This window comes from Anomaloglossus baeobatrachus, chromosome 5, assembly GCF_048569485.1.
Source record: "Anomaloglossus baeobatrachus isolate aAnoBae1 chromosome 5, aAnoBae1.hap1, whole genome shotgun sequence".
In the NCBI taxonomy this organism is placed as follows: domain Eukaryota; kingdom Metazoa; phylum Chordata; class Amphibia; order Anura; family Aromobatidae; genus Anomaloglossus; species Anomaloglossus baeobatrachus.
In genome coordinates, this window is record NC_134357.1 from 327,326,877 (window position 1) to 327,342,560 (window position 15,684).

The following is a 15,684-nucleotide window of genomic DNA, read 5'->3' on the forward strand; positions in this document are numbered from 1 at the left end:
AGGAACCAGTGCCATGAGGTAAAGCTTCCACACACTCAACCCTTGTTGGTAGCGTGCCGGAGTGAGGAATCTGAGCCTCTTGTCCATGGCTATCACATCGAGCAGCTTACATTAGCATAGTGAACATCCCACACTTGCTGTATATAGTCCTTTCTATCTTGGAGAGGGTTGCACATAAAAGGTGTCCTGATATGTAGGTGAAATTTATTTAGAAATTACCCAAGCTACCATTTCTGAGATAGGATTATCCTTTAACCCATTTTTACCTTACTTTCCCTTTACCCACTCTCAAAATAAATGAAGAAAATAAAGATGTAACTAATGTTTGAGGATTGTGCTTCTGATCTTTACTTACAGTTACAGTCACAGTTTGCAGAACTGCTGTCACAAGAGCTTGACCTAGTGCGATATTAAGGTTTAGTCTGCAAAAAGAATAACGTTATCATCATTAGTGAGGACAATAAAATATACTTAGGGAGTGCAATAAACAACTGGAAGAAGTTTGCCTTTTTGCTTATTTTGCTAGTTCAATAGATCTAGGAAATTGTTTATACTTAAAGGAAAATTCTATTTTTGTAGCATGTTAGTCAATAAATAGAAAGTAAACACAAGTCTGCAGGGTAAAACTGAAAAGTAAAAGGTAATTTTTTTATACTTTCAATGGCTGAACTTAAAATATCAAAAAAATTCAATCACGTACAGTTTTTTCACAAACACGGACAACACAGGCTTTCTTGGGCGGCAAGGTGGCTCAGTGGTTAGCACTGCAGTCTTGCAGCGCTGGGGTCCAGGGTTGAAATCCCACACAAGGACACCATCTGCAAGGAGTTTGTATGTTCTCCCCGTGTTTGCGTGGGTTTCCTCCGGGTTCTCCAGTTTCCTCCCACATTACAAAAACATACTCATAAGGAACCTAGATTGTGAGCCCCAATGGGGACAGTGTTGCCAGTGTATGTAAAGCGCTGTGGAATTAACAGCACTATATAAATGAATAAATATTATATTATATTATTATTCTTGCACCATACTTTGACCCCTTTGCGTGACTTATAGTGGATGACTATGGTATTAGATTAATTAGAAAGCATCGAATCATGGCATTCACTGATCAGCAAAAGAGTAACAATGTTTTGAACTTTTGACTTTCAGGCTCCATATCTCACCATCCACTACAGCTCTGAGCGTGAGACTACCTTCATTTTATAGAAAATCATCTTGGCTATCTCATACATAAATTGGACTTTCCATTATCTAGCATATAATTAGTTATTCAGATTGTCATGTCACTGCATTGTTACTGTTTTCTTCCTAAAAATTTAATTTTTACTATTTTGTTAGTATTTTGTAAATCCACCTTTAGTTTGAACACTGCCTAATTCCTTCTGGTATGTTCTACATCAGATTCAAGCATGATTCGACTGAAATCTGATCCCAGGTCTCTTGTACACGTTCTCAATGTTGGTGCATACTGGTCGACTCACTTGGGTATGTATACAGCTTTCTGTTCACCTCTATCCACAAGTGTTTGATTAGAGTGAGGTCTGGGAACTTTGGAGGCCAATCCAGCACTTTTACTTCATTGTCATTGAAGCATTTATTTGCCAATCTTGATGAATGCTTTTCAACATATGCTTCACGTCATTGTCCTCCTGAAACAATATGTCGTCCTGTCTAACGCATCGTGCTCCAGTGTGAGAAGTAACTAGCATGTAGCTCAGCATTGAAACCACCATCTATCCTAGTAGGTATCCAATGCCTTTGGCTGTGAAGCACCCCCGTATCATCAAGCTTCCTCCACCCGAACTTAAGGAGTACTTTGCACGCTGCAACATCGCTAGCCGATGCTAGAGATGCTGAGCGCAATAGTCCCCGCCCCCGTCGCACATGCGATATCTTATGATAGCTGCCGTTGCGAACATTATCGCTACGGCAGCTTCACACGCACTTACCTACCCTGCGACGTCGCTCTGTCCGGCGATCCGCCTCCTTCCTAAGGGGTCGGGTCGTGCGGCGTCACAGCGACGTCACACGGCAGGCGGCCAATAGTAGCGGAGGGCCGGAGATGAGCGGGACGTAAACATCCTGCCCACCTCCTTCCTTCCGCATAGCTGCTGGACGCAGGTAGGAGATGTTCCTCGCTCCTTCGGCTTCACACACAGCGATGTGTGCTACCGCAGGAAGGAGGAACAACATCGTATGTCCATCGGAGCAAAATTATGGAAATGAACGACGTGACACAGATCACCGATTTTTGACTGTTTCACGCTCGTTCATCATCACTGATAGGCTTTACACCTTGCGACATCGTTACTGGTGCCGGATGTGCGTCAGTTTCGATTTGACCCCGACGATATCGCAGTAACGATGTCGCAACGTGCAAAGTACCCCTAACAGTTCCTTCATTTTCTTGATCAGTTAAACCATTTTTCCTTGTTTTTTCCAGACCTATTTGCACCCATCAGAACCTAGTCTATTGACTTTTCTCATTGCTCCTAATGACCTGTTTCCAATCTTTTTCTGTTCACTTTTCATGCTTTTTGGCAAACTCGAGCCGATACTTCTTATGGCGATATTGAAGTCAAGGCTTCTTCACCTTTTTTCGGGTCACCTTTCCAGACTTGTGAAATGTGCATAGCACAGTGCTTGCATGGATGTCTGTGATCTCACTATTACTAAGAATATGAGCCACCTCCACTATTGTCTTTGTCACTCAAGAACTGATAGACCTTGTGGTGAGCCAACTTATTGACTGCGATATTTTACCTGGACATCAACCTTTTGACTTTTAAATGGATGGATGGATGTCATTTCATATTCTTCCAACTGTCATGGCACTCACATGATGCAGTTTGGCAATTATCATGACCCAGAGACTGCTTTCGATGAGCTGGATGATCCTGTTAATCTTTTCTTGGAAAATCTTCTTCATGGCTTCTCCTGGAATTCGAACGAGTGTCCTTTCACTTGGAAGCAACCTAATAGCACAAAAATCAACTATGCCTCTTTTATCAGACTCCGTGCTGTTATGCCTTGTGTGTGTGGGACAGTTTTCAGCTCTGCTACTTTGCTATATCCAAAACCTCTGATTATATCAAAACAGATGAATCCAGTAAACTAAGTGATATATATTTGGAAGCAGAGTCTCTTTGCCTATATCATGCTGCACTCAGAGGAGGTAGCAAAACCTTGCTGACAGATTCCCTTTAAATCCAAATTTAGTGCCCACAAAAGCCAAACTTTGTTGATACAACTGTTTCTCCTCTTCTCAAATTGATATTTCTCACTTGTCTTATTTACTGAACGTTTCCTATGTCATGTTGTGAATAAATATTTGACTGTTTAGATACTATGTTATACCAAGCCTGATGAAGAGACCTGAGTAGTCTGAAAAACTCACTATTTATTACCATCTTTTCAGGCATCCATTAAAAGTAGAGACAAGTGAACCCGTGGAAGTTCAGGTTCGCCGACTTCAGACGGACTTTAGATCAATATATCAATACCAATTATAATTAATAATAATAATAATAATAATAATAATAATACAAAAATATCAATTGTATAAGACAAACTAGGTCGCATAACTGGAAGCATCATGAAACTACTATACCTTCTTTTCTTAGTGTACTTACCCAGTTACTGATAAATTGATCACTACCAAGTTCACGTTAAAGATGTAATGAGGACAGCCATTCAACACATCAAAAGTAATGGGAACGCTTATGGTAACTTGGATGTTAATGATCGCAATCCTTTGAAGCAGAAAAATGTACAGAATGGATTTAGAACTTTTCCATGATTTTACTTACCGGAACAAGCATCCTTGCAAACTATTGAAGACAGAGTTGATTAACTCATTGTGTTACACTGATAAATAATTGTTCACAGCTATCACTATATTAATCATATATTCCGGAATATTATACTTGACCATTAGTGATGAGCAAACAGTTCAGCAGTTGATGCTCAGATGGCCGCGACTCAAGTACCCAAGTGTAATGGAAGTCAATGGGGAACTCGTGCATTTTTCTGGAAGATTTTCTGGAAAAATACTTGAGTCCCCGATTGACTTGCATTTTACTCAGATACTTGAGTCACACCCATCCGAGCATCCAACTGCTCTATAAGAATACCCGAATACTAAACTGTTCGCTCATCACTATTGACCATAGGTTGAATATTTTAGCAAAATATGCATTACTGTTTCAGTGTAAAAATATTCTTTAAATTATAGTACATATTCATTGCATTATCATGTTATTGTGTAACCCCTTCACGCTGCAGCTAGTTTTTTATTTTTGCACCTTAGTTGTTCAGTATGGTATCTATTGATTATAATTAGGGATGAGCGGACTCGTGGATGTTCTCGTTCATTGGGTTTGACCGAACTGTAGTCCAAAGTTCAGTTCAGGTACCAGAACTCTATGCGAATTTGAAGAAGAATCCTATAGGCAACAACAGGGACCCAAACTTTTGTGCTGTATAATGGTCATAGTAAGGGCTAGGGGGCTGCAAAAGGAAGCAAAATGGGGGTAAGAGCAGGATAATTGCTCTGTAAACAAATGTGGATATGGAAATTACTTAAAATAACAAAGTAAAAAAATAAAAAATAATAATCTTGAACCAGGAAGCGGAGGTCCAAGTGGAGGAGGGGGTTGAGGAGGAGATGGACTTAGCGGTGTAGGTGGAAGAGGCGGAAAGGGCAAGCTCAGGCCATGTGTCCAATTGCCCAGAAAATAAATGGTGCAGACCCAATCACGTAGTATGTGGAGATGCATGGACACATATTCTTCCATCGTGTTATGCAACCCTGCCTCCTGCTAATACGGAGAGTGGTGCTGGATCTTGTGGCGTGCTGAGAAGGTTTTCCCACATTTTGGCCATGATAACCCTCCCTTTCAAGGTGATGCCGGTGCCTCAGCTGCTTTGGCGACTTTATGCTCCAGTGATGGGAGTAAGGATGGCACATTGTCCTTATAGCTGGGATGCAACAGTGTGCCAACCCAATAATCAGCACTGGTAACAATCTGAGTAACTCGGTAGTCATTGCGCAGGCACTGCAGGATGTATTTGCACATGTGTGGCAGGCTGCCCAGAGGCAATGGCAAGCTTTCTTGGAGGGAGGTGTATTGCCTGTGTCCTCTGTATTCCCTAGCCACACTACAGTGAGCCCCTGAGCTGCTTTAAGTGCCACCCTGCTGTGAACACAGTTCCTCCTCCTCCTGCCCCACCTCTTTATCCTCCAAAACGGTCCCCTGGCTATACCATTGTGTACCTGGCTACTGTTGTTACAGGAACTGACCCTCTGAGCCATATGAGGATGACTGGACAGATAATCGTGGGAATGGCCCCTATTCCTTCTCCTCTTCCTCTGGTACCATCACCTCATGAATCATCGCATGAAGCATTTTTTCAAGAAGGCATAGAACTGGGATAGTAATGCTGATGATAGCATCATTAGTGCGGGCCATGTTTGTGGATTATTGAAAGCAGTTCAACATGGCACACACACATGGAAGCCCACACATTGGTTGTGAAATTGTGTTATTCCGCAGAGCGACTCACCCATGCATGCTGCAACTGAAATTCCAGTGCAGAATACTGCCACGGAGCCTGCTTTCAGAGTAATCATGGTTGTTGGGTGAGCTTGCACATTAGTCCTCTGGCAGGACCCCACCATTGAAAGGATCCACAAGTGATCTGAGCATAAGGTTTGTTTTTTGGCCCTGACATTTGCTAATGCACCAGAATGCTGGAGGTGAGGCAATCAGCCAAGGTATTGCATGTTAGCACATATTTTGCAATTGCAAGAACACAAATTAAGAGAGGGCATGACAAGTCTGAACTTACCCCCTGAGGAAGCTAGACATGAAACGTGTTGCGGTAAATACCGAGGCCTGGTACTTTACCAAAATTTTGGTAAGAACTGTATGGGCATTTGTGGCAATATATGTTAAAGTATCAGGTTATTACAAATTATATAATAGAGCTTTATATTGTGGATATTTAATCCATGATTATTGGTCTGGTGTCCCTCCAAAAAACCGTTGTGTGACAGACAGCTTCAATGTTTGGGACAGCAGTATGTCAGTGATGCTAAAGTTTTGTGAACATTGGATACTGTGTTCAGAGTTTGATTACAGTGTGATTCGACTCTCTTGGATAAGTAGAAGATGGAGATAAGATGCACGGAAATTAGACTGCACTCAGATGTCATCCAAGTGCAGTCAGATATTTTCAACGCACTCACTGACTTGCACAGCCAAGTGTGATGTAAATATAAGATCAACCTAGGGCATGCTGCATTTTTCTAGGACAGACTGTCCGTGGAAAAAATTAGACATGTGCATGGCTCCATAGAACAACATTGGTCTGAGTACAATCCCAATGATTTACATATTTGCATATCTCCTACAGAACATTTCCAATAAAGGCAAAACTATAATAATAAAAAAGTTTTGAAAGTATACTTACTCTGAGCTTTTACAACCAAGATTGACTACAGTGTTTAATTTTGTACCATCGTTACTAAAATAGAGTTGCGCTACGTTTGCAGTGTTAATCACAAGACTGTAGAAAATGAAAAAAAAGTGAAATCAAAGTTTTTAGTATCAGTAGTTTATTATCACATTAACAATTAAAAAATAGGCTACAATATCATATGTTTAAAGAGGTTGTCCAATCTTAGGCTACAAGTCTGCAGACTTTTGAACCCTCATATCATGGGCACTGTTCGCTCTGGGGATTCCCTGGTGCCAAGAACAGCAGTTATGTGACCACAAGTATACAATATGCATACTCGCGGCCACATTCAGACTAGACTGTTTCCGGCCTCACTCAATACACTTGCATTGAGCAAAACCGCTCCCATCTAGTCAGAATGTGGTCGGGAGTATATATATATTGTATACTTGCGGTCACAGGACTGCCATTCTTGGCACTAGAGATTCCCCGCGCTGCGCGGATGCAAAAGATGTGGTATACTTTTCCTTGACGATATTGTAAGTAATAAAGATATTATTCCTTTTGACATATTACTTAAAAAATACAATCTACCAATATCAGAGAAATATAAATGGACTCGTATATGGGAGTTTCTCCAAGAAACACATCTTCTATCAAAAAAATTACCCACCTTCATCATAGACTTACTAAACAACCCATTAAAGATAGGCTTATGGAATACCAGTAACATATATTCAATTTTTAATGATGACTATACGTTTAAGAAATTGAAATATATGGAATTTTGGGAAAAACAATTGAATACGACATTTCAATCTAACAAATGGAAATCTCCGTTAACCTATACATACTCGAATTCTACCTGTATATCCATACAAGAATCTTATTATAAGATTCTGGTTGAGTGGTACTATACCCCACAAAAACTACATAGATTATCTTCTCAAAATTCTGATTTATGTTGGAGAGAATGTGGAGAGAGAGGTACTACCAGTCATATTTTTTGGAGTTGTCCAAAACTGAAGGAATTGTGGAGAGATACAGAAATTCTCCTCCATAATGTATTCTCAACTGAAATTAGTCTCTCAGAGGAATTAGTTCTGCTATCAATTGGGATAGATCAACTTAACTTAAATTATAGACATATTACCTCTCATATCATACAAGTGATTAAAAATCTCCTCGCTGCCAACTGGAGAAATACTAATGTTCCATCTATACATGAAGTAATAGAAAGAATTTCCTCTCACAATCTTTACGAATTTAAGTTTGCTTTGAAAGATAGATTATATGATAAGTACTCGGTGAGATGGAATCTTTGGTCAAAGAAGTTCAATCTCAATCTTATTATATTAAATCCTTGAGTTAGTGGAGCTACTAGCTGTAAAAATGATTTATTCCTATTCTCCGTCTTTTTTTATTCTAATAGTTATGTTTAGCAATTTATGTGTTAAGAGATTCAATTTAAATTTTCAGCCAAAACTGTACTGCAACTCTAGTTTACCTTTTTCTTTACTGCTATAGACTTTCCCTCTCCCCCCTCCCCCCTATTTTTTTTTTTTTGGTTGTTTTTTTTTGTTTTCCCCCTTTCCCCTGCCCCACCTTTTCTATTTCAAAAATGTAATGTTAATTTAACTTTAGATTATAATGTGACTAATTGTTGTTAAATTTTACTGTGTGAACAATTTGTTTTGTTTGAACCAAATTTTAAAATAAAAAATATGTAAACACAAGTCTGCAGAAACATAGACACTGCAGACTTGTAATTTAAGGCTGGTCAACCTTTTTAATACCAACCAAAAATTCTCCTGATATGATCAAAGGAAACCTTAACAACCTTTTCATAATTATTAAAAGCTTCTTTTTTACTATTTTTATATTTACTATTCAACTATGAGGTATTTGCTATATAGCTGAAATAATTGATACAATATATTATATCATGCAAACAGAACATGTGTATTCTTGACAAGGGTATGTTTAACAAGCAAAGTATATTGCAATCACCCAAATGGCCTCATTAGTATAGAATAGTAAACAATATACATTATTGTTGTCTAAAGTGACAGGTACATCCATTGCCACATGTCCTACAGTCTATTCCTATATTAGCAACTTGCCATAATAAGTAAGGTGCCTATATATACGTCACCCGGCACCTGCTGATCTGTGGTGGGCATATGTAAATTGGCCACTATTCTATCTCCTCCACCGCTTCCTGAGGAAGTGATGCATCGACACACGCGTCTGAGCGTGAGGCACGCTGGAGAGACTCTCCTTACTGAATTGTATGTGCACTCAGCCTTAATAATCCTATGTTTGATGGCATAGCATCTTTCTTACTATAAATAATGTAGGGTGTGTTAAAACTATTGGACAATTGATCAGGTTTTCATAGTACTTGGTATGGAAAAACTGACCATTATACTTAGTAGCATCCTGCATCCAGAAAACCCCTTTCTTATAGGTACCTTACTTATGGCAAGTTGCTAATATATGAATATACTCTAGGACATGTGGCAATGGATGTACCTGTGCCTTTAGACAACCATAATGTATATGAGTTTATTATGGCGATTACGTCCATATCCATATCTTCCACTATTTCATTATAAAATTGTATAAAAGCCTTGAATTTTTCTGTTTTGCAAGGGTAGTTGGCAGACCCTACACTTCCAGTTCTCCTGCCTGTCTCCCTTTTTGTCACTCTCTGCCGGCCTCTGATCTCTGAAGGAAATGTCACTCTTCTCATAATGACCCGTGCCCGAGATTATGCTCAGGCGCTGCCATTGACCATATCGTCATGTCTGAGGGAGCAGTGCGTGCACAGATGTACAGTTTGGTTTGCGTAACGTCATCAGAAGCTTACTCCCATGCACTACACTTCTGAGGAGACAATGTAGCGCCCTGGGGAACCAGATATAGGCACATATAGGCCCCCGCATAACACCAGTCCCGCAACGGGTCACAGCAGCCGACCTGAAACCCTAGCCACCTCCCTTAGGGCAGGACGGACACACTAGTGGGCGGGAACTGGCAGTAGGAAATGCCCATCTAGGGGTCTGGAGAGCCCGGGGCGGGAAAAATGACAGTTTAAGCTCAGAGACTGAACTGAGAGGTCAGGCAAACTGACAGGCGTCAGGGTAGTGGCCCTGACATCCCGGCTAGGTGGCAGATGGTAGCCACAGTCCAGCAGGAGATGGGAAGACAGCTCGCCAGATCCAAGGTGGACTGGGACAGGGTAGGAGCCCTTCTGGTACCAACACTGGAGACCCGACTGGAAACCATGTGCACAGAAGGGGTTACTTGGACCCTGAAGCCAGGACTGTCACCGATGGCCTAGCTAATTAACCAATTGAGAGCAGGATTTTAGGTCCTGTCCCAACCTAAGTCCCGAAAAGTAGACAACCACCCACAGAGGGATAGAGCCACCACCAGGGCCTGTAAATCCCATGGGTCAGCGTCAGATGGGCATGGCTCCCAACAGAAGGACCGGGAGTGGACTCCCGTGTTTTAAACCAGGAAGTTCCATCTACAGAACACAGAGTGCAGAGGAGAGAGATTGCGACTATCAACCCGGGTGTGGGATCAGGATACACCCGTCTGCGGCAGACGGCCACCATCACCTTGGTTTACCACGGGACTTGTGTGCTTTAGTCGACCGTGGGTAACATCCCCAGCCTGGCCGGGTGCGCCGGCCCCTGCAATCACCCTCCTCAGCATAGACACACTGGGCCCCGGGACATCAATCTCTACCCACGGAGGGGTTAACATCCAGCTGCCATACCATCGCCCCGGGAGTCCCACAACCATAGCGGTGGTGTAACATATCACTACACACCGTGGGTGGCGTCACAGACTGTTTACCATACATCCCATACAAATACGTTCCCTTTTCAGTTGAAGTGTCAGCGGGACCCACGGGTCCAGTAGAACCCCTCGGGCCACACCGTAGATCCGGATCCGAGCAGCCCGACGGCTGGCGTGGGGGTGGCACAACAACTCCAGGGAATGAGCACACCAAGAGAACAGTTACTGAGGCAAGAGTAACCTGTCTTCCAGAGACTGGAGGATGTTAGCATGCACAGAAAAAGAGAGAGGCATAAAGAGCATGAAGAGCATGTCCTCTCCCTCTGCACTTGTGATTAAAACTTCAAGGCTGGATTTGTCTTCAATTTCTAAATAAAATAATACAAACAATAAGGATTAAAGGACCTTTACACTCATGTCTTTAGTTAAGGCGGGTTTAATGCCCTGATGACAGGTTACCTTTCAATATAAGGAAAATATATGAAACAAAAACATGACGTCATCCACATCCCCGGGCAAAATCTTGCACCTGCGCAGAGACCTCGCCAGTTCATTCATGCATGCGCTCCGATGTATTTACATAGAGTGCGGGAGAATATAGAAAGGTACTTGTGGGGTGTATAGGGGGAGTCATGATAACATGCACCTTTATAGAATGCAGCACAGGCGCTGCTTAAGGTGCTAGTTTTGGTTTATACCTCAAATATCTGGTGACATGTTCCCTCACCTATACACAATAGCCTGTCAGTCAATTCCAGGTAAAGCTAATGTTAGCCAAATATGTATGGGGGCCAACTTTTCCAATGTCTACATTACAAGTTCATTTTTTTAATTCTTTCATAAACTTTATTTATGTAAAGACTAAATCACTATCTTGAAATCATTGTTTATATTCACTTAGTCATAAATAACTTACCCAGTTATTTTAGTTATAGGATTGAGTAGAGTTGACAATACGCCAAAATCCACCACGGGAAGCAGTAATCCTGTACACTGCTTTTGAAATTCACTCTGAATTGCTTGTTTAAATTCTGCAAATGATACAAATAGAGAAGAATGCTGATTATTACTTTAAATATAAATGACCCTAAATACAAATAGATCGGCAGTGTTTTTGTAAATCTGCAGCAGGTCAAATCTTTTAGCGTTTTTGCCTCATTTTTCACCCTCAGAAATCAATGAGAAGGGGGAAAATGCAGCATAACATTTGTGATGTGTTTTTACAGACCTTTTTGCAGCTTTTTTTGCTATAAAACACACTTTATTACTATGTACTGTAGACCAATCATACAGGTAATTCACCTGAAAAAAGAAAACAAAACAGTTTTTCGCTGTGTTATATGCACAGCATTTTTACTACCAAGAGTAAAGGTTTTGGCTGCAGATAAAAAACAGCAAAAATGTGAACATATCCTTACTGTTTAAATAGTAGTAAAAGATAGCAACCAAAGCCATATAAATTCCTAGGAAATGTCAGCGACCACCCAAATAGCAGGAAGACTTCTGTTGGTGCATCGATTCTATCCTTACCTACACTCATTACAAAGTTTCTACTGATTGTGTATAACTTATATTGTCATAATCCTGATCCATCTATAACATTTGCATGGGTGAGCAGAGATAGACTAGAGCAGTATAAAACTGGTCCAAGAATATTTGTTTCATCCTTATCTGGTGATTCTTCTGCTGTGGATTCAATCTTTTATTCACATGCAATTTATCTTCACAAGTACATTGGCGTGTCAGTGCACTTGCAGTTTATTGATCCTATTACCTTCTCCCTGTCAATGTGTCCCCTCACATGGCAGTTGTTACTGATGAGATCCCATGATGACGGGAGGAGGGAGGAGCTAGAAGCAGAAGGAGGAGCTAGAGACAGGGGAGGAGCTAGAGTCAGAGCTCCACCCCTTCCTCCCTCTTCTATCTACATAGAATGTGATCCGTAACATCAGCTATCTCCTATCTTAGTAATGGCAAAACCTTCACTGATACAGATTTCATCTCAGAATTAAGAATATTGATAATGTCTGATCCATTCTGGCAGGGAAAGAAGCAAATTTGTCCAAAGAGATATATTACAAAGTTACTTATATTCATGTGTACTATTCATTTATTATAAAATAAAAATTAAAACAATGCTTACACTTTAAGAATGTGTCAGTAGATTACATGAGCTGAGCTGTAAGCTTTCACTTTAGCTGAGTGAAATCTAAAGCACTCAAACTTCTTTGGCACCATTCAGAAATTTGTATCAATGAGCAAAATGATCTCTTTAGTCAAATGTTCAGCCTAATCAATACTCAGAGATCAGTTATTGCTAAAAAGATTTCAGAGCTGGACCAAGCAAGATTTGGTAATGCAAACTAAAGACAGCTGAAATTCTGATTTAATTGATACCTTTGGTGCAGAAATCCACTTTGTAGTTCTTCATTAATCACCATTTGAAGTTTTCTGCTAATTAGATTTCGGTGTACAGGGGCCGAACTGTGCACTGGATCTTCTCCTCCCTATCTGTGATTCCCCAGCCCCTCCGCCTGCCTTTGTTCTGTGAATGACCTGTGACTACTGAGACTTCATACAGAGTAGGCAGGTCATTTACAGACCGGAGGCCAGCGTAGGTTCAGGGGAATCATAGACAGGGAGGAGAAGACCCAGTGCGCCGTCTGGTCCTTATGCTCTCAAAATCAGAAAATAGCAGAAAACTTCAAATTGTTATTATAGAAAAACAAAAAAGTGTCTCTACTTTTACATTACAAAATCATGCTGACAGCTTCTCTTTAACCCCCTGTGACCCTGTGCTGAGATTTCTATACTTTGAGGTCACTGATGTAGCATTGACTGTAAATTTTATAATGTTGGGTCAGAGATTTCCAATAATGATCATAGCTGACGACTAGTGATGAATAGTGTAGGTCTGGTAGTGCGTTTTTTTTTGTTTTTTTTTTAAAATATAGGAAGTCTGAGCTTATATAATTAATGGATGAGATCATCTGACATCATTGTGTCTCAGAAAATCAGTATTAAAAGTTAATTTTAATCAATAGATCTTGGAATAATAATAAGGTCTACAACTGGATGTGTTAAAAAAAATGTTTTTATGTGCTGAGATAATCTTATATATGTGCCCTGCTGTGTACTGTGTAATGGCCGTGTCTGACCGTACAGGCACATGGTCTGATCATTCCACATATCCTGGGCAGAGGAGGAGGCAAAAGCATATACAGACATTGCAAAACAGGATCACAAATTATTCATTCTTTGAGGTATAGCAATTTTTTTTAAAAAACAAGCAGGGAAATGTTTTACCTCACACAAAGAATCAGCTGTGATCCTGTGCTGTAATGTAATACTCTTTTGTGTCTTCCCCTGCTCAGGAGCTGTGGTATGATCAGACCATATACCTGTATGGTCAGACATGTATACATCATAGATGCAAAGCCTGCACCACATTCTGTAAGATCTGCAGCAGATGGATCAGGCACAAGGTGTACAAATTTTGCCCTAAATTATAGTGTTTTTTTGATAAATGCAGAAAAGTATGAAATGTATTTGCATTATGCATTTAGTTATAATTATCTATATAAATACTATAGTTAAAATGAACTAATTAATTACAGCACATACGAGTATGCATGGAAGAGATAATGCAAATTCTGCTTACGTTGTGCTATCCCAGAATATGACCCACATGCCTGCGAATAGACGGACCCTGTGGCGGCTGCCAACAAGAGAACGGTCCACACCAAGTTCATTTTGTGTTGACGAGAGACAGAACAGAACTTAAAAAAAAGATAAAAAGTGAAAGTGCATAAAATAAATCAGAGGTTGAAATCTAACATTTCCTGATACCATAGCGAGGTAGGATCCGCTAATCAACCCAGTAATCAATATGGAAGAAGAAAAATAATGACAGCACATGTTACATTACAGTACAAAGGGCAGTGAAATATAAAGGTTGTATTATGGCATTGTATAAAATGATCAAAGGTACGTAATAAAGGGAAACTCGCTGCCGGCAAACCGGTATATGTGCTATGCCGTGTACAGGGCGGATAGAAATAGTCTATGTAAAGAATATGGCTGGAGTCATTTCTATCACATTTACTTATATGTGTATATTAAGGGTTGCATGCCTCTGAATACATTTGGTATGTTTGGGAGTATCTAAAAGTCAGAGTATCAAATCTTCATAAACATTTTTACTACTTCACCATACAGACCAAATTTTCTACATCATCATTTGTAAATTTGCGTAAAATTGGGCCAAGTTTTTAGTTTAGTTTCAAAATGTTCCTTATTTCTGGAGAAGAGCTATTGTGTCTTTGATGATGGGGCTGGTTTTAAGGATTGACATGCAGGAATAAGACAAATTCAGTAAAAGGTGCACGTCACTTATTAAATTACTATTAATGGCAAATGCCTCAACAGAATTGTTACCCACAATCCTATGCTGGATGTGAGGAAGGTCACCACTTTTAATGGATTTGCCTTGCCCAACCCTTGCTTCACCCCTATGGGCAGTGCAGCCCAAAACTTGCATGAAAACACTGAAAGTCCTAAACGTTTTGTACAACTCTGTATTGTGCAAACATTTTACAGCATTTAAACTGTTTTCTGGCTAAATCATTCTCATGAATTGGGGCCTAAGTATTCAGAGGCCCCATTCATATCGATGGGTTGTTTGTGTAATACCGGATAGTTCTTCGAGCTGAAGAGATGCTCTATGTGACCATATCTCACTCTGCTCCACAGATGAAAACAGAAGAGCCCACTTTACTAAGAATTGTACTATACAATATCTGAAAATGGCATTACTAAACCTAACACAACTCAGATTTTATGTACTTGCCCTTTCTATCATGATAATGATTAGAGGCTTATCTGTCTCAGTCTACACAGTAAAGCAACAGCAAATAGGAAGCATTTCACCATTGTAATGCTTTAGTAACCCAAGGAAAAATTACATGTAATACAAATATATTTCTGAAAATAAAAATTGTTTAATTAAAATGGAATTTTCTTATAATATATCTCATTTAATAGAAGCCACCTATTGTCCTTTTGGCTGAAATTTCTAAATAATACTTAAATAATTTAATGTCACCTTTTTCAGGATGAACGTGCAGTATCTTCTTCGCTGGAAAACACTTAAAAGAATATATCACAATAAATAATATAGTAAAAATAAAGGCAAAATATATTACACAATAACAATTCAGTTCCTTATCATCTATAAAACTATAGCATAAATAGGAAATAACTGTATATGTATGTATATATATATATATATATATATATATATATATATATATATATATATATATGTCTGTAACCAATATGTGGTACCTGAATGGATAAAATAGAGCTGTAAGTTTAATGCTGGTTTGCTTCCCCCTTATATACTCACCA

The 15,684-nt window shown here is 39.8% G+C and overlaps 1 protein-coding gene across 1 annotated transcript in view; it reads right to left on the bottom strand.

The window, feature by feature from the left end:
• Positions 1-15,421, bottom strand: part of LOC142310063 (uncharacterized) — a 42,564-nt gene extending 27,143 nt beyond the window's left edge. The window contains exons 1-6 of the mRNA XM_075347534.1: positions 15,380-15,421; positions 13,937-14,054; positions 11,192-11,306; positions 6,475-6,570; positions 3,633-3,752; positions 356-422 (exon numbers count right to left, since the gene is read on the bottom strand). Coding sequence (XP_075203649.1) covers positions 356-422; positions 3,633-3,752; positions 6,475-6,570; positions 11,192-11,306; positions 13,937-14,027 — 489 coding nt within the window. The 5' untranslated portion in view covers positions 14,028-14,054; positions 15,380-15,421. The remainder of the gene's footprint in view (positions 1-355; positions 423-3,632; positions 3,753-6,474; positions 6,571-11,191; positions 11,307-13,936; positions 14,055-15,379) is intronic.
• Positions 15,422-15,684: the final 263 nt, after the last annotated feature.